A 19,904-nucleotide genomic window follows, 5' to 3' on the forward strand; every position below is an offset into this window, starting at 1 on the left:
ATTCCGTCAGCATTCCGCCCCAGAGCTTTGTGTCACCGTTGGGCTCCCCATAGGGCTCCCCATAGCCTCCCCGGAGCCGCCATTGGACCGCATTCCACCCATGAAGTGAACGGAGCAACCCTCTCCTCTAAAGGGCTCTCCCGGGAGAGAGGAGGAGGAGGAGGGCTGAGGGGAGGAGGAGGAGGAGGAGGAGGGCTGAGGGGAGGAGGAGGAGGAGGAGGAGGAGGAGGAGGAGGAGGAGGGCGAGGGTGTCGGGGAGCAGGGAGACATGGGCAGGAGGCCGTGGTCCTCCTTCTCCTCCTGGTGTCTCCCTGATGGCCGTGACGTGGTCCTCTCCACCGCGCTGCTCTACGGCTCCCTGTCGCTGTTCGTCTCGCTGCTGCACAACGTCTTCCTGCTGTTCTACGTCGAGACCTTCGTCTCCGTCTACAAGATCGACAAGGTCTCCTTCTGGGTGGGAGAGGTAAGGCTATTGGTCCATCTTCTGGGTGGGAGAGGAACGCTATTGGTTCATATGGGTGGGAGAGGAACGCTATTGGTCCATATGGGTGATTGGACCTTACCTGCCTTCATTTCGTCGGCTAAAGGTCCATTCATACTCCAGTTTTCGGTGAAGAGGTGAAAACTACAACAGCATTAGCTACAACTCTCTGTTGTTGGACGTCACTGACCACCAATACTAACGGTGGTCACCCCTTCACCGGAAACTGGACTATAAATAGGCCTTGAAACCATGAGGAAAAAATGTTTGCGGGAAAAACTAAATGAAAACTACGTAATTTCTTCTAGATTTCTGTCTCTTTAACACTGTCTGTCTCTCTCTCTGTCTCTGTCTGTCTGTCTCTCTGCCTGTCTCTCTGCCTGCCTGCCTGTCTGTCTGTCCACAGACGGTGTTCCTGTTATGGAACAGTCTCAACGACCCGCTCCTCGGCTGGCTGAGTGACCGGGCCTTCCTCAGCTCGGCTCCACAGTGAGTACAACGACCACAACCCATTCTGACCTGAGATCAGATTCTAAAAAATGTCTTCTACATCCTGACAGTTTTCCATTCTGACCTCAGATCAGATTAAAAAAAATGTCTTCTACATCCTGACAGTTTTCCATTCTGACCTGAGATCAGATTCTAAAAATGTTCTTCTACATCCTGACAGTTTTCCATTCTGACCTGAGATCAGATTCTAAAAATGTTCTTCTACATCCTGACAGTTTTCTGAAAAAGCTAAGTTTTTATGTCGATTTTTCAAAAATAGCAGACCTACAAGCTCGTAGCGCGCCACTCGGTGGTGCGCTATGAGCTTGTAGATCTGCTATTTTTCAATAGCTAAAGCACAACATAATGCGAACACCAAAAGGTGTTCCCGCCCAGAATGGGTTAAGCGTTATGTTATACTTTAGCTATTGGAAAATAGCAGATCTACAAGCTCGTAGTGCGGCACTTTCTTTTTAATCTTTAAAATGTGGCGCATTAATTATGACCCCAATTAATTTGGCCGTTACAATTTACAATTTAGTTATTTATCAGACTTAATCCTGAGTGACTTACATAAAGCAATAACAAAAAGCATGGCAATACATCCACACATACACAAAGTAGTTGTCATGAAACATGCGTAAGCTATAAGAACGTAACAGTGGTAGAGGCAAGCTCAAACTTACTGTATACTTTGCCTCTCGGGCTGGGCACATGCATACAGAAAGCGCTTTTGACGCGTGTATATATAATATATTGTCCAGGCATTGACTGCTGTGTAGGGTGAGGTTCCCATTTATTAAACACAGTGACCCCTTTTCCCCCGGTTGGTTCCCAGTGGGAACCGGTTCAGTTCTGTTTGGTTTTTAGTCCATGAGCCAGAGCTCCAGAATTGATGGGCAAACTATACCCTATATTAAATTGTTTATAGGATCAATACAAGTAAATTAATACATGATAACCCTTCCACAGTAGTAGCTTTTTCATATTTTTGATTATTTCGCATATTTTCCTACATAATGCCTAATTTGCGTATTTTAAAATTAAAAATGTGTAATACAATAAATCATTGTCTTCGTGTAAGTACTCAATTGGGGAAGTTTAATGGTGATAACAATCTAATATTGGTATGGTTTTGACACTCGATTCATACTTAACGTTTCAATTTTGGAACTCTGGCTCGTGGACTAAAAACCAAAAAGAACTGAACCGGTTCCCACTGGGAACCAACCGGTGGAAAAGAACTGAACCGGTTCCCACTGGGAACCAACCGGTGGAAAAGTACTGAACCGGTTCCCACTGGGAACCAACCGGTGGAAAAGAACTGAACCGGTTCCCACTGGGAACCAACCGGTGGAAAAGAACTGAACCGGTTCCCACTGGGAACCAACCGGTGGAAAAGAACTGAACCGGTTCCCACTGGGAACCAACCGGTGGAAAAGAACTGAACTGGTTCCCACTGGGAACCAACCGGTGGAAAAGAACTGAACCGGTTCCCACTGGGAACCAACCGGTGGAAAAGGGGCCAGTATGTAATACAGCAGTTTTCTTTATGCAAGAATACAATGATACGGTAAAAACCGTGTGATCTCTTAGCCTGTTCCAAACCATTCAACCTGGCTTGTTGCCCCTGTGTTCCCATATCAGGTTCAGGTTCCGGTTCAGGTTTATTTGTCCATGTGTATAGTGCTCAGAGCACTCTCAGTCTTACATACACAGGACATAAACAAACATCTATATAGTGCAAGAAAAAGACAAAAAACTGGAAAAGAAAAGTGCAAGTGAAGTGACAAAACAGTGGCAATACAGTTCAAGGTCAGCTGTTCAGCAGCCTGACTGCCTGGGGGTAGAAACTGTTACTGAGACGGGTTGGTACGAGATTTGATGCTCTGGTAACGTTTTTTATGTCAATCCTTGTGACCCCCCCCCCCCCCCCCCCATGGTGAACCCGCCCATCAAACGGGTTAAAGGCACACACAGGCAGAAATGGCTCCTTCAACAGTTAGAATATCTATATAATTAAACTATACATATATACTATACTATACTATGCTATACATTATGTACTATGAAGTGCTATATGACGACATACAATGCAAACATTTAGAAGACATTTGTAGAACAAGTTCTCACGTCTAAATTTTCCTCAGTGAAAAAAATCTAGTCAACGGGCATTTTTCGTCTTAGTTTTAGTCGACGAAAACAACACTGTACAATAATGTATCCTCTCTCTCTCTCTCTCTCTCTCTCTCTCTCTCTCAATTCAATTTCAATTTCAAAAGGCTTTATTGGCATGATAAATATGTTTTACATTGCCAAAGCGTACATACAACAAAACAAAAGTCAATAAACATCCCAACAATAATGAACAACAAGCAATACAGTTAACAATGAAAATAAATTAACAAACATAAACATAACGGCAACTTAATGACCCTGTTCAGACAGATATACCTGTCTCTTCTGTCCACTGGCTGTCCCTCAGTTGATGACAACTCCACACATATTTTGCTGCCAAAACTGTGCATTTGGACTGTTCTCCCAGAACATATTGGAGTGATGAGTTATTAATGGTGGATTCAAATTCTTTATATTTTTCTTTAAATTTAGGGAAGAATGATTCTCTGATGTCTGATGATCTCTCTCTCTCTCTCTCTCTCTCTCTCTCTCTCCACAGAGGAGGGGGTGGGGGCGGTGGGGGGGGCGGTTCCCCCCCCGAGGTGGTGCTGCGGCGCCTCGGGGCCCTGTCTCGGAACGGGCCCCTGTTGGCGCTCTCCTTCCTGTCCCTGTGGGTGGCGTGGGCGCCCCCTGGCCTGCAGTTCCTGCTGTGCCTGTGCGCCTACGACGGCTTCCTGACCGCCGTGGACCTCAACCACGCCGCCCTGCTGGCGGACCTGGCTGTGACGCACCGCGACCGCACGCGCCTCAACTTCCACTGCTCCCTCTTCAGGTCGGTCCGGGTCACTGCGCCGTGTCTTTGTTTTTTTGGGGAGGGGGGGAGGAGATGGGTTTTTTTTAAAGGCTTTGTTTTAACCCATTCTGACCTGAGATCAGATTCTAAGAATGTCTTCTACATCCTGACAGTTTAACGTTCTGACCTGAGATCAGATTCTAAGAATGTCTTCTACATCCTGACAGTTTAACGTTCTGACCTGAGATCAGATTCTATAAATGTCTTCTACATCCTGACAGTTTAACGTTCTGACCTGAGATCAGATTCTATAAATGTCTTCTACATCCTGACAGTTTAACGTTCTGACCTGAGATCAGATTCTATAAATGTCTTCTACATCCTGACAGTTTAACGTTCTGACCTGAGATCAGATTCTATAAATGTCTTCTACATCCTGACAGTTTAACGTTCTGACCTGAGATCAGATTCTATAAATGTCTTCTACATCCTGACAGTTTAACGTTCTGACCTGAGATCAGATTCTATAAATGTCTTCTACATCCTGACAGTTTAACGTTCTGACCTGAGATCAGATTCTATAAATGTCTTCTACATCCTGACAGTTTAACGTTCTGACCTGAGATCAGATTCTATAAATGTCTTCTACATCCTGACAGTTTAACGTTCTGACCTGAGATCAGATTCTATAAATGTCTTCTACATCCTGACAGTTTAAGCTGTCACCGAGTGGCGCGCTACGAGCTTGTAGATCTGCTATTTTTCAATAGCTAAAGCATAACATAATGCTATAACATCAAAAGGGGTTCCCGGTCCAAAATGGGTTTGTTTCTGCCCTCTCTCCTTTTTAAACTATATTAATGTCATGTTTTTAACCCATTCTGGGCGGGAACCCCTTTCGGTGTGTTTTATGCTTTAGCTATTGAAAAATAGCAGATCTACAAAACAAACTCATACGAGCTTGTAGGTCTGCTATTTTTTGAGTATATATATATATATATAAAACGGGTTATATTATTGACGACACGTCTCCGTCCTCTCAGTGCTCTGGGCTCCGCGTCGGTCTTCCTCTCCTACGTCTTCTGGGACAAGGAGAACCTGGGCTGGTTCCGGGTTCTGTGCGTGGCGCTGGCCGCCGCCTCGGCCCTGGGCTTCCTGGGGGCGTCACGCCTCCTCCAGAGGAGGTTCCACAAGGAGGCGCGCCTGCAGCGCCACACGGAGGCACAGCTCCTCAGAGAGTAAGTCCTCTCCCTTTTATAGCTCCATAACTGATGCCACACTGAGGTACAGCTCCTCATAGAGTAAGTCTTCTCCCTTTTATAGCTCCATAACTGATGCCACACTGAGGAGCATCTCCTCAGAGAATAAGTCTTCTCCCTTTATAGCTCCATAACTGATGCCACACTGAGGCACAGCTCCTCAGAGAGTAAGTCCTCTCACTTTTAAAGCTCCATAACTGATGCCACACTGAGGAGCATCTCTGTTTTTAATTGTTGTTTGTCATCTACTGGCTACGGCTGTCAATAAAGTTTCATTCAATAAGATCATCTAGTAACTCAGTGCGTGTCCTCTCCCTCTAGGCTAGCGGTCTACAGACTCTAGTAACTCAGTGTGTGTGTCCTCTCCCTCTAGGCTAGCGGTGGGCCAGCCTAGCAGTGACCCTCAGAGGTCAGAGGTCACCTTAGGCCAGTACCTCAGACAGCTGTCCAACAACAGGAACTTCCTGTGGTTCGTCTCCATGAACCTGGTGCAGGTAAGAGTGTGTGTGTGCGTGCGTGTGCGTGCGTGCGTGCGTGCGTGCGTGCGTGCGTGGTAACGGTTTGGATAGATATCAGAATAGTCTGCGGTGCCAGCCAGGCGTTTGTAACCTGACAAAATGTTCAAATAAACAGTGTCAGTGAATACAGGGGATCTGCACATTGCTAATAATAATAAATTATTATAATAAAACTTTATTTGTATAGCACCTTTCATGACATGAAATGCAGCTCAAAGTGCTTTACAGAGCAATGGAGAATAAAAGAAAAGCAAGGCAACAACATTAAGAACAAGCAGTAATGCAATACAGTGAGGACATGAATAACAAAAATAAAAAATAAAAGATCAATTAAAAGCAATGGTGTAGAAGTGGGTCTTGAGCTGAGCTTTAAAAATGTCTACAGAGGCTGCCTGTCGAAGGTACAGTGGGAGTTTGTTCCATGCCGACGGCCCGTAGAAGCAAAAAGCTGCTTCCCCGTATTTCTTAGTTGCCATTCTTTTTGGCAAAGTGAGCAGGCCAGCAGTGGAAGACCTTAGGGGGCGGTTTGGGACATATTTAGGCAGGCAGTCATGTAGGTAGGAAGGTGCGAGACCATTGAGAGCTTTATAGACAAGTAAAATAATTTTAAAATCAATCCTAAAAACAACCGGAAGCCAGTGCAGTGATGCCAAAATAGCCTAAACAGTGTCATTGTAAACAGGGGATCTGCACATTGCTAATAAACAGTGTCAGTAGAAAGTAACAGTACAGTAAAGAACCTGGGGGTCATTATTGATTCTGAATTTAATTTTAATTCACACATTAATCATGTTACCAAGATTGCCTTTTTTCACCTTAGAAATATTGCACGAATCAGAGCCTATTTGTCCTTGGACGATGCAAAAACGCTAATCCACGCCTTTGTTTTTTCTCGGCTTGATTACTGCAATGCACTTTTTTCAGGACTGCCTAAGAAAACAACTGACAGATTACAACTTGTCCAAAATGCAGCAGCCAGAGTTTTAACTAGAACTAAGATGAGATAACATATTACTCCAGTTTTGGCTTCACTGCACTGGCTTCCGGTTGTTTTTAGGATTGATTTTAAAATTATTTTACTTGTGTACAAAGCTCTCAATGGTCTCGCACCTTCCTACCTACATGACTGCCTGCCTAAATATGTCCCAAACCGCCCCCTAAGGTCTTCCACTGCTGGCCTGCTCGCTTTGCCAAAAGAAATGGCAACTAAAAAATACGGGGAAGCAGCTTTTTGCTTCTACGGGCCGTCGGCATGGAACAAGCTCCCACTGTACCTTCGTCAGGCAGCCTCTGTAGACATTTTTAAAGCTCAGCTCAAGACCCACTTCTACCACATTGCTTTTAATTGATCTTTTATTTTTTGTTATTCATGTCCTCACTGTATTGCATTACTGCTTGTTTTTTAATGCCGTTGCCTTGCTTTTCTTTTTTATTCTCCATTGTTCTGTAAAGCACTTTGAGCTGCATTTCATGTCATGAAAGGTGCTATACAAATAAAGTTTTATTATTATTATTATTAATACAGGGGATCTGCACATTGCTAATAAACAGTGTCAGTGAATACAGGGGATCTGCACATTGCTAAAGTTACAATTTAAAGGACCTTTAACACCTTTTTAACACGGCTAAAAACGCCTCTAATAAGACCCATTACTGTGTCAAAAGTATTAAATCAACAAACTACTATACAAAATACAAATCAAGTTAAACATTGGCCAAACCGTCATGTTTAAAATAGCCGATCTACAAGCTCACAACGCCTCCCAACGCTAGGCTGTTTTCACAATATTTATCTGTGGAACGGAGTCAAACTATCAAGGTATTGTTGTACGTAGATACAGTAAGAGAGTCAATTATATAGGTCTGGAAATTAGGTTCAATATTCTGGAAAAGTTCTAGAAAACTTTCTAGAATTCATTGGTAAATTAGCATCACTCACAGCTGTTCTTCCTCACTCAATAAAGCGTGGTCTTTGTCTCCCCCTGCAGGTGTTCCACTGCCACTTCAACAGCAACTTCTTCCCTCTATTCCTGGAGCACCTTCTGTCTGACAGCATCTCTGCCTCCACTGGCTCCATTCTGCTGGGTAAGAACGGGAACATCTAGAACTGTAACACCTTCTGTCTGACAGCATCTCTGCCTCTACTGGCTCCATTCTGCTGGGTAAGAACGGGAACATCTAGAACTGTGACACCTCTGCCTCCACTGGCTCCATTCTGCTGGGTAAGAACGGGAACATCTAGAACTGTAACACCTTCTGTCTGACAGCATCTCTGCCTCTACTGGCTCCATTCTGCTGGGTAAGAACGGGAACATCTAGAACTGTAACACCTCTGACTCTATACGTATCAATGCACAGCTACTGCTGTTGTCCTGCAACGTCCCCTTATCGTTCACTAAACTCACCCCACACACACACAGCTACTGCTGTTGTCCTGCGACCAACGTTGTTTTTGGCAGCAAATTTCTATTTTAGTTTTAGTCACAGTCTCTCTTGAATAGTTTTCAATTGGTTTTAGTCACATTTTAGTCGCCTGGAATGTTCTAGTGTTTAGTCTAGTTTCAGTCGACTAAATGTCATACGATTTTAGTCGACTAAATCTACAGTTGATTTAGTCGACTAAAATGTGTTTTGACAGGCCTTGATGTCGTTGTAATGACATATTTTACACTTTGGTTGCATGGTGAAAATAGCAGATATACAATCTCACAACGCGTCGCAGCGTGTTGTGAGATTGTATATCTGCTATTTTCAGCATGCAACCCAGCATAAAACTGGATCTCTTGTCCACTAGTCCCTTCCTAACATTTTAGTCTAGTTTTTATTTGTTGACTAAATTGTCAGTATATTTAGTCTTAGTTTTAGTCATCATAGATTTGTTTTTATTTCGTTTTTATTTAGTTTTAGTCAGTGAAAAAAGGTAGCCGATCTACAAGCTTGTAGATCAGCTATTTTCAGCATGCAACCAAGTGTAAAATGACTTATACTGGATCTCTTGTCCACTATAGTCCCTTCTTACATTTTAGTCTAGTTTATATTTGTTTTGATGACATTGTCAGTATATTTAGTCTTAGTTTTAGTCGTCATAGCTTAGTTTTCATCTAGTTTTCCTCAGCAGAGAAAAGGTACCGGTAGTCGACGAACATTTATTGTCATGGTTTTAGTCGACGAAAACAACACTTGACAAACAACACTGACAAACAACACTGACATGTGTTTTTCTCTGTCACAGGGGTGTCCTACATCGCCCCCCCACCTCAACAACATAATAATAATAATAATAATAAAACTTTATTTGTATAGCACCTTTCATGACATGAAATGCAGCTCAAAGTGCTTTGCAGAACAATGGAGAATAAAAGAAAAGCAAGGCAACGACATTAAAAAAACAAGCAGTAATGCAATACAGTATGAGGACATGAATAACAAAAATAAATAAAAGATCAATTAAAAGCAATGTTGTAGAAGTGGGTCTTGAGCTGAGCTTTAAAAATGTCTACAGAGGCTGCCTGACGAAGGTACAATGGGAGTTTGTTAAACTACAGAGGCTGCCTGACGAAGGTACAGTGGGAGTTTGTTCCATGCCGACGGCCCGTAGAAGCAAAAAGCTGCTTCCCCGTATTTTTTAGTTGCCATTTTTTTTGGCAAAGCGAGCAGGCCAGCAGTGGAAGACCTTAGGGGGCGGTTTGGGACATATTTAGGCAGGCAGTCATGTAGGTAGGAAGGTGCGAGACCATTGAGAGCTTTATAGACAAGTAAAATAATTTTAAAATCAATCCTAAAAACAACCGGAAGCCAGTGCAGTGAAGCCAAAACTGGAGTAATAATTACTCCATAACATAATTATGTTCTCTCATGTGTTTTTCTCTGTCACAGGGGTGTCCTACATCGCCCCCCACCTGAACAACATGTACTTCCTGACCCTGTGTCAGCGCTACGGCGTCTACCAGGTGATCCGGTGGCTGTTCGTCCTCAAGCTGGCCCTCAGCGTGGCCATGATGCTGGCCGGAGCCGACCACACCTTCCTGCTGTGTGTGTTCATCGCCAGGTAGGGAGATGCACGCACACACACAACGCACGCACACAACGCACGCACACACACACATACAACGCACGCGCACGCACGCACACAACGCAGTGCAACACAGCACGCACGCACACAACACAGCACAACACACGCACGCACGCACATAGGAACTAGTTTTGCTGCTCATAAATGTGACCAAACGGTAATCTCAGCGAGGCAGATGGCTTCTTGGTTAGAGTGGGATACAATATTATCACACGAAAAGATTAAATGACCTACCTAGGTTCCATCCTGGAGGCTAATCTTTCCGGTGATAAAATGGCCACCAACGTAATCAAAAAAGTCAACATGATTCCGTTACAGGATCTCCTCACTGGTCAACAAAAACACCTTGAAGACCTTAACAGGCCCTTAAAACAAGGCTCCAGACCTCCCAAAACAAACTGGTCAGGCTCCTACTTGGCCTCATGACTCCCCGAACCCACCTCACCCCTGCCCACTTTGACAGGCTGGAATGGCTTAGGGACTGCAACTGTCATTTAAAACAAAATAATGTTTTCTACCGTTTTGACTACAGGTCCTACAGTACGTCACATGCCTTAAAGGAGAATTCCATACTAAAAGGCTTTCTTACCTTTCTTTGTAGTTGTTACGTCCCCACCAAAGAGGTCCAGGTATTACTTTGTGCAAAAGCTCCTTATTGGCTATTTCCCCTACCATAAGCCCTCAATGAATTCTGGATAGGAATTGAATAGGGCTATGGGGTGTTGTGCTAATTCGCTTATTTCCATCGCTCAAAATGATAATTTCTTTGTATATATCCTCTCTTCATAATGTAAATAGTATCCAGTGACACCACCGCATTTTCGAATGCAAAAAATCGAAGAACGACTGACATAGAAACACGGCTTTTTCAGAAAACTGTCAGGATGTAGAAGAACGTTTTTAGAATCTGATCTCAGGTCAGAATGGGTTAAACAATTGTTCCCCTGTGCACAGCACACACTGTCTCCAGGTAAGAACAAAACAGTCCTCAGTCCTGCAGACCCACCTTATCTTTTCTCTGTTGTTCAATATATTAGTTCAGCACAAAATACAGGCTTTTTTCTAAACCAAGCCCTCATTCAAAGGTTATGCAGGCTGTCGTTGTATTTTCTGTGAATTAACTCACAGTTTAACTAAATGATCCTCAGCCATTTAAATGTCAAGGAACCCCTAAATTAAATGTATATGAATTAGCCTATAGCCGTGACAGGCAGCCTGATGGGGGCCATTTCATTATGATTTCCATCTCTGGACTGGGACCCCAAAACATGTTTACAATATTTTAGCTACTTATATTTTGTTATTTAAAGCACTGTTCTGAACCAATGTTCGCCTTGAAAAAAAAAAAGTAGTCCTTAACCTTTAAAGGAGAATTCCATGCTAGAATGCTTTTTTATCTTTCTTTGTAGTCCACACCAAAGAGGTCCAGGTGTTTTTTGTGCAAAAACTCCTTATTGGCTATTTTCCCCTCCCATAAGCCCTCAATGAATTGCATTGAATTGAATGGGAATTGAATGGGGCTATGGGGTGTTGTGCTAATTCGCTTATTTCCATCGAAAGAAGTAGTAAAGTGTGCCGCTTGGGATATTATTTACATTATGAAGAGAGGATATATACAAAGAAATTATCATTTTGAGCGATGAAAATAAGCGAATTAGCACAACACCCCATAGCCCCATTCAATTCAATGCAATTCATTGAGGGCTTATGGTAGGGGAAACGGCCAATAAGGAGCTTTTGCACAAAATAACACCTGGACCTCTTTGGTGGGGACGTAACAACTACAAAGAAAGGTAAGAAAGCCTTTTACTATGGAATTCTCCTTTAAGCTAAAAATAATGATGACCGGGGACTTAAAATAATTGTTTTAATGTATGGCCTTCATGCCCTGGCACTCGGCCTTGTGCCCTCATAACGTTGACCACACTAAAGGCCAAGTGGCCTCGCCCCTAAAAAGGATGAAATTCCAGGCCTGCTACATAGTTGTGTCTATTCGTATACATCTCTAAATGTTTTCATGAATTGAACAAGGTGGACCCTCTTGTAAACAAGTGTAATGATTTATGGTGTCGTCCACTCACAGTTAACAGTCTTTTTGTATTGAGTTGTGCTTGAAATGTACTGTAATTCTAAAACTGTTAACCCATTCTGACCTGAGATCAGATTCTAAAAAAAGTTCTTCTATACATCCTGACAGTTTTTTTCTGAAAAAGCCTATGTTTCTATAAAAATGTCAGTCGTTCTGACTGGTTTTTCAAAAATAGCAGACCCTACAAGCTCGTAGCGCGCCACTCGGTGGCGCGCTACGAGCTTGTAGATCTGCTGTTTTTCAATAGCTAAAGCATAACGTGACGCTAACACCAAAAGGGGTTAATGAATCTCTCTCTCTCTCCCTCAGTAACCGGGTGTTTACGGAGGGGACCTGTAATCTCTCTCTCTCTCCCTCAGTAACCGGGTGTTTACGGAGGGGACCTGTAAGCTGAATGAATCTCTCTCTCTCTCTCCCTCAGTAACCGGGTGTTTACGGAGGGGACCTGTAATCTCTCTCTCTCTCTCCCTCAGTAACCGGGTGTTTACGGAGGGGACCTGTAAGCTGAATGAATCTCTCTCTCTCTCTCCCTCAGTAACCGGGTGTTTACGGAGGGGACCTGTAATCTCTCTCTCTCTCCCTCAGTAACCGGGTGTTTACGGAGGGGACCTGTAATCTCTCTCTCTCTCTCCTTCAGTAACCGGGTGTTTACGGAGGGGACCTGTAAGCTGAATGAATCTCTCTCTCTCTCCCTCAGTAACCGGGTGTTTACGGAGGGGACCTGTAAGCTGCTGAACCTGGTGATCTCAGACCTGGTGGACGAGGACCTGGTGTTGAACCGCCGGCCTCAGGCCGCCTCGGCTCTGCTGTTCGGCATGGTGGCTCTGGGGACCAAACCGGGCCAGACGCTGGCGCCTCTCATAGGCACCTGGCTGCTCTGTGCATACACAGGTATACGACACTGACACCTGGTGGCTGCTCTGTGAAATACACAGGTGATGTGTTGTACCAGGGGTGCGCAACACTCACTCCAGAGGGGCCACTATAGTTCCACACTCACTCCAGAGGACCACTATAGTTCCATACTCACTCCAGAGGGGCCACTATAGTTCCACACTCACTCCATAGGGCCACTATAGTTCCATACTCACTCCAGAGGGCCACTATAGTTCCACACTCACTCCAGAGGGGCCACTATAGTTCCACACTCACTCCAGAGGGCCACTATAGTTCCACACTCACTCCAGAGGGACGCTATAGTTCCACACTCACTCCAGAGGGCCACTATAGTTCCACACTCACTCCAGAGGGCCACTATAGTTCCACACTCACTCCAGAGGGCCACTATAGTTCCACACTCACTCCAGAGGGCCACTATAGTTCCACACTCACTCCAGAGGGCCTCTATAGTTCCACACTCGCTCCAGAGGGCCACATTGCATATATACTGTGGTATCACAAATAGCAGATCTACAAGCTCAAAACGCGTCGCAGTGCGACACATTTTGGAGCTTGTAGATCCGCTATTTTTGCTATATTCGAATTGAAATCATGTTATTGTTATTATTTTTCTTTTGTTGCTATTTTTTAATTGGAATCCTGAGAAGTAACACGCTTATTTAATTTCAAATGCATTTAGCTATAGGTTAGTACTAATGTTAACTTTTTGAACCCAAATGCAAATACGGTGGACATAAAAAGGTCTTATTTAAGTCAGACCTTATACATATAAGAAAAGGGGCCACACAGCTCGTAGTCACGATGCTATAGACTTTTTTTTAATAAACCAACATTTCGGCAAGCAGGTAGCCTTCTTCAGCGTAATATTACGCTGAAGAAGGCTACCTGCTTGCCGAAACATTGGTGTTAGCATTACATTGTGCTTTATCTATTGAAAAATAGCAGATCTACAAGCCCATAGCGCGCCACCGAGTGGCGCGCTACGAGCTTGTAGGTCTGCTATTTTTTGAAAAATCGAAGAACGACTGAAACATAGAAACATAACTTTTTCAGAAAACTGTCAGGATGTATAAGAATAACATTTTTAGAATCTGATCTCAGGTCAGAATGGGTTAATAAAGAGTCCATAGCATCGTGACTACGAGCTGTGGGGCCTCTTTTCTTACGTTAAAGTTTTATCTGCTGTGGTCACTAGCACCGCGCCGCTCCTTTCCGTTTGTTCTTAAGTCAGACCGTTTACACACAGGTGTGTTCGTGTGGGAACGTCTGGAATGGCACGTTGTCCGATAAGGCCTTTTTGTACCATTATTACACAACTATCTGGGTTTGTTTTTAGTTCATATAGAGACTTAAAGCGGATAAGACTTGAACCCAAAGCTGAACTTGGGGAAATGGAACACGTTTTATAAGTCTTGTGTTTAGTCGAGGTCCTAAATAAACAACATATTTTATGGTTTTATAAGTCTTGTGTTTAGTCGAGGTCCTAAATAAACAACATATTTTATGGTTTTATAAGTCTTGTGTTTAGTCGAGGTCCTAAATAAACAACATATTTTATGGTTTTATAAGTCTTGTGTTTAGTCGAGGTCCTAAATAAACAACATATTTTTCAGATGGGGGTCGGCGACCACTTACATCTGTAGACTTGGATAGCATTTGATACAGACTTATAGCATGTTATGTAGACAGCACTATAATTGCATTGTATGTAGTCATAGCACGTCATAGTACATATGTATAGCATAGTATAGTATATATGTATAGTTTATATGTATAGTTTCATTATATAGATATTACACTGTTACTTTCTTAGCTTACGCATGTTTCATGATAAATGTTTTTATGTGATGTATTCCCATGCTTTTTTGTTCTTGCTTAATGTAAATCGCTCTGGATTAAGAGCGTCTGCTAAATGCCTAAATTGTAAATTGTACATAGAAACATGGGGTCAAAAATAGAACTACAAAACACGGATTTTCCTGGACGCTTAAACATGCCTAAAATCAGATCTTGAATACAACAAAATGCAGAATGCGAATGCATTCATTCCTTGCACTGTGCCTACACATGTTGCGACCTTCGGTTGCAACATGTGTAAGCACTGAAGATCGCAACATGCAACACATGTTGCGACCTTCGGTTGCAACATGTGTAAGCACTGAAGATCGCAACATGCAACACATGTTGCGACCTTCGGTTGCAACATGTGTAAGCACAACGCACTGAAGTCTTTCTGTGCCCCCCCCCCCCCCCCCCCCCCTCCCCTCCCTCTCCAGGATATGACATCTTCGAGAGGAACGACCCCGTGAAGGCGGCGGCGGCGGCTCTGGCCCCTCCCCCAGCGGCGGTGGGGGGGGCTCTGGCCCCTCCCCCCCTGCGTCTGGGCTGTTTCTACATGCTGGTGGGCGTGCCCATCACGTGCGCTCTGCTGCAGCTGGCGGCCTGGCAGCGCTTCACGCTCCACGGGCGGCGGCTGCACCTCGTCAAGGCCCAGAGGACCTCCCAGCAGCAGGGGGCGCAGGAGCTCCCCCCCGGAGACGCTACCAATAATACGCACCTTCTGGACATCAAGGCTGTGTGAAGTACCCTCCCTTCTCCACCAGGGGGGGGCGCCACAGCGTTATCAGTGGTGGAAGAGGAAGAATTTTAAAGGACCACTTCCACCACTTTTCAACCTATCTTCATATTATAGGTCCTCACTAATAATCATGAAAAAATGGCGCAATTTTTTTCTACTCATAGTCTGTGTCTCATATATAGGAGGGCTGTGGGCAGTTTAGAAACCGTCCTCCAGTGACATCATCATTAGGCAGATTTTTACAAAAATGTTTAGATTTTCATTATCGTGAGAACGATGGCTTCCATTTTCGCATTGCAACTTTTCAGGACTAGAAAGCCTGCAGTTTTTATTAGCATGTATTCCCCCATCGATGATGTCACTGGAGGACGTTTTCTGAACTGCCCACAGCCCTCCTATGAGACACAGACCGAGTAGGAAAGAAAATTGCGCCATTTCTTCATGATTATTAGTGCGGACCTATTATATGAAGATAGGTTGAAAAGTGGTGAAGTGGTCCTTTAAGTGCCAAGTCATCGTGGAGATTTTTTCCGTCAAGGGATTTTTTTTTTTTAACGGTTCCCTTTTTTAAAAGATTATTATATTAAAACGCATTTTTAAATGAATAACGACAGCGGATCTACAAGCTCATCATGTCGGCTATTTTCACTGCTTTAGTTTCATATACGAAAGAAACAATAGGACCTCTACAGTACAAGAGTGAGCTTGTAGATCTGCTATTTCTTTAATCGAGACTGCTTGACTGGTTCAAGTATTGTTTTGATGCTGTAAATCTACAAAGTAAGACGTATAAAGTGTAGGAAAATGTCCATATAAGGAGAGACGGTGCCTGAGGAGCACTAACGAGTACTATAGACGAATAACAGGTCGTTTCAAGGAAGCAATCCGATTGGTTGAAACGGTGTCTAGCCGTGGATCAAACCAGCACTGTTCACCACCTATAATCAAAACAAAGAATTCAGCCGCTCTGTTCTCCCAGAGCGCTATAGCAAACTCGGTGGCTAGGCTAGCTAGTTTCTTGGGACATTTGTGGTCGTAGTGACGGGAGGCGGCCTTTTTTTCCGACAGCATTCTAGCCGACGGGGCAACGGTCCGCACCGCAGCGGGGGGGACATTCCCTGCGATGCGAAAAAGCGATGGTCCGACATGCGCTGCTCCCGTGCTTGCGGTTAGGGTTAGGTTAGGTTAGGATTGAGGTTTCGGATCAATATGCTGTCGGAAAAAAAGACCTGCACCCCGTAGTGACTACATCTGTCATTAAAAATCAGCGATTTTCTTAGTTTTAAGCGTAACTGTTTTAGAATGTTTTAGAAAACTTTAGAATTGCAATATTACACTCGAGGGTGTGGTTTAACGTGATGCTTGCCGGAACTCGACTCCGTCTCGTTCCTGACCGCATCCCTGTCGTGTGGCAGTAATCACGTTAAACAAAACACCCTCTCGTGTAATATTGCTTAAGTCCACACTAATTATCCATAATGTATGAATGATGGACAACGAGACCGTTTTGTGGAGGGGTCAGAATGACATTTGGAACTTAAAGGGACACTTCACCGTTTTTGCAAGCTTTAGAACACTTTCCTGGGGGTCTTTATGTGTGTAATATGTGGTTTTAGATATTTTAGATTGTAGCAGTGAGCCTGTTGTCTCTGATGTCATGGACACTGGGCTCACTTCCTTCCTTCCTTCCTTCATGTTGTCTTAGTAAGACAGCTCTCCCCCTATCCACAAGGAGGAGCAGTGCACCAAAGAATTATGGGAATTGTAGTCCAGGAAGGAGACCAGTGTACATGACATCAGAGACAACGGGCTCACTGCTACAATCTAAAATATCTAAAACCACATATTACACACATAAAGACCCCCAGGAAAGTGATCTAAAGCTTCTAAACGTCATTAAAATATATTTTTTTGAAAAAAGGGTGAAGTGTCCCTTTAAGCTGTTATTCGTCTGTAGTGCTTTAGTCCTTGAGTACTCAAATATACTTGGTTACGTTCCACCACTGCCCCCCCCAACTGCGCCCTCTACCTGAATAAGAGTGAGTTGCACGTCACCACTGTGTTTCCATGAACCAAATAGACACATTACACTTTTGGAAACGATAAAAAAAAAAAAATCTGCCTTACTTTGATATATATTATATATATATATTAAAAAACATAAAGTATATTTATATAAATGAACTGATGACCAAATAACGCTGAACCAATCACGCTCTTGGATGTAACGAGGACCAAGCTTTTTAAACGAGGGGTCAAAGGTGACCCGGCATGCTTAAGAACTTTTTATTATTATTACTGTTTTTTTGTTTTTGTCCTCATGAGTGGAAGCATTTTTACATTTTCTGTCAGAGAATGGATTACAGGCTATAGTTCTGTCATAGAGCGCCGCAGTCCCTCCCCCTTTCAGAACAACGAGTGGACCAGGAAATGAAACCCCAATGCATTCTCCCATCGGCACTTCTAATATAATTTATTTAAAGACGGTTATGCCGCGGACAAAGCCAACTCGGATCGTGACGAATCATGACAATGAACACAATGTTTTGGGGCCGATCAAATAATTTATAAGACGAAAAACAAAACAAATAGTGTTGTCTCCTGACTTTATTTTCTTCTTTCTAATGATTTGATCGGCCCAAAAAAATTTGTTCATTGTCATGATTTGTCACGATCCGAGTTGGTTTTGCGTAACAGTCTTTAAAAAAATTATATTAGAAGTGCCGATGGGAGAATGCATTGGGTTTCATTTGCTGGTCCACTCGTTGTTCTGAAAGGGGGAGGGACTGCGGCGCTCTATATAGAATGGATTATAGGCTATATTTCTGTTATATAGAATGGATTATAGGCTATATTTCTGTTATATAGAATGGATTATAGGCTATATTTCTGTCATAGAGAATGGATTATAGGCTATATTTCTGTTATAAAGTTTCAGTTTTTAACTCAAATCTTTCCTTCTGGGGCGGTCCCTGGGACAACGTACTTACATTGGGGGTCCTTGACATGAAATATTGAGCACCACTGATATAGAAACATGAGGTTTTTCCAGAAAAAAATACATTTTTAAAAAGGCCTAAATGGGTTAAAAAGGTTTTTTTTTTTTTTGTAAAAAATGGCTTATTATAGTTTAGGAATAATGGTTGAGGCGAGATATAAGATATAGGCCTATATATTTCTGTCTGTATGGATCATAGGATGTATGTATATATATATATCTCTGCCACAGAGAACGGATCATTTGGATCAGAACATTTCTAACATGACTGGAAAAAAAAACACATCCTTGCACAAAGAAAACTGCCATTTTGTCTTGAAGTGTCTTAAAGGTGTTGGGTTGCCACATCGCAGCGTCAACAAAGTGTTCTCTACAAAGTTTACTTTCTTATCCTCTTGGAACAAAAAGAAGTATTCTTTTTTTTTCTTCAGATTGCCGTAGCCTGTGTGTGTGTGTGTGTGTGTGTGTGTGGAATGTTTAAACGTTCTTTCACCTCATTGTTGAGATTTTATCAAGCAGGATATAAATGTATATCTGTGTGTGCCATTGTGTCTTTTTGACTCTACGCTCAATAAATATAATAAAACATTCCACAACGTTTGTCCTTTTTTTTTTTTGCGTGTGAACTGGGAAGGGCTTCCCGTTGCAGTCAGAACTGCAGCATCACTCCCAATCTTCCGCCGTAGTCTGAAAACCCACCTTTTCAGACTCCATCATGGCCCATAGCACTTACCCTACCTACCCCCTTAGATAGCACTTTATGTAGACTTGGATAGCATGTTACGTAGACGGCACTAGAATTGCATTGTATGTAGTCATAGTACATCATTAAGTATAGCATAGTGTAGTATATATGTATAGTTTATATATGAATGGTTTCATTATATATACAGTAGATATTCCACTGTTACGTTGCCATGCTTTTTGTTCTTGCTTAATGTAAATCGCTCTGGATTAAAACCCATTTTGGGCGGGAACCCCTTTTGGTGTTTTAAACATGTTATAATTTTGGTTTAAAAAAAAAAGCAGATCTACAAGCTCATAGAGTGCCACAGAGTGGCGCTAAATTGACCCAATATTATTTTGTACAACCTAGCAAAGCATAAGATAATGGTTTGGAGAATAGGCTGGTCCCATTACTAGTACACTCTCAGAGTTACAGACCTGTAAGGGTCCATTTGGGTCCATGTGTTACACCAGTGATACTCAACCTCAGGCCCGCGGGCCACATCAGGCCCGCGGGACCATTATGACTGGCCCACCAATGAAAATCTAAAAAAAAGAAGAAAAAAAAATCTGGAAAATGAAATAAAAATAAATAAATCTGAATGAAGTTATCTTTAATTACATTATTATAAGTAATACTATTAGAGTTGTACTATTACTCGAACGAAGGGGGGGGGGGGGGGGGATTCTATTTTATTTTAATGATGAAACCCAGCTGCCATTAATAGTTGGAAATGGAAATTGCGGAAATTGCGGAAATGGAAATTGCGGAAATTTCGGAAATTGTAATTGCGGAAATTATTATTGTATTTTATTTTACTCAGCCATAACAATTTATTTTCTGTTAACCAACTTGCTGGCTGGCAGGCAGGCAGACAGCTAC

The 19,904-nt window shown here is 43.0% G+C and overlaps 1 protein-coding gene across 1 annotated transcript; it reads left to right on the forward strand.

Moving 5' to 3' along the window:
• Window positions 1–256: 256 nt before the first annotated feature.
• Window positions 257–18,895, forward strand: mfsd13a (major facilitator superfamily domain containing 13A). Its single transcript, XM_080789147.1, has 9 exons — window positions 257–463; window positions 888–970; window positions 3,648–3,920; window positions 4,925–5,119; window positions 5,514–5,634; window positions 7,647–7,743; window positions 9,535–9,706; window positions 12,517–12,710; window positions 14,996–18,895. Exons 1-9 carry the CDS (start codon window positions 269–271, stop codon window positions 15,298–15,300), a joined length of 1,635 nt encoding a protein of 544 aa, XP_080645273.1. The 5' UTR covers window positions 257–268; the 3' UTR covers window positions 15,301–18,895.
• The last annotated feature ends 1,009 nt before the right edge of the window (window positions 18,896–19,904 follow it).

This window comes from Protomyctophum bolini (genome assembly GCF_963924005.1).
Source record: "Protomyctophum bolini genome assembly, chromosome: 18".
Classification (NCBI taxonomy): domain Eukaryota; kingdom Metazoa; phylum Chordata; class Actinopteri; order Myctophiformes; family Myctophidae; genus Protomyctophum; species Protomyctophum bolini.

Coding starts and splice junctions, on each gene's coding strand:
- mfsd13a (XM_080789147.1), top strand. CDS start 269: ATGGGCAGGAGGCCGTGGTCCTCCTTCTCCTCCTGGTGTCTCCCTGAT. Junction 3,921..4,924: donor TTCCACTGCTCCCTCTTCAG/GTCGGTCCGGGT, acceptor CCGTCCTCTCAG/TGCTCTGGGCTCCGCGTCGG. Junction 7,744..9,534: donor CACTGGCTCCATTCTGCTGG/GTAAGAACGGGA, acceptor TCTCTGTCACAG/GGGTGTCCTACATCGCCCCC.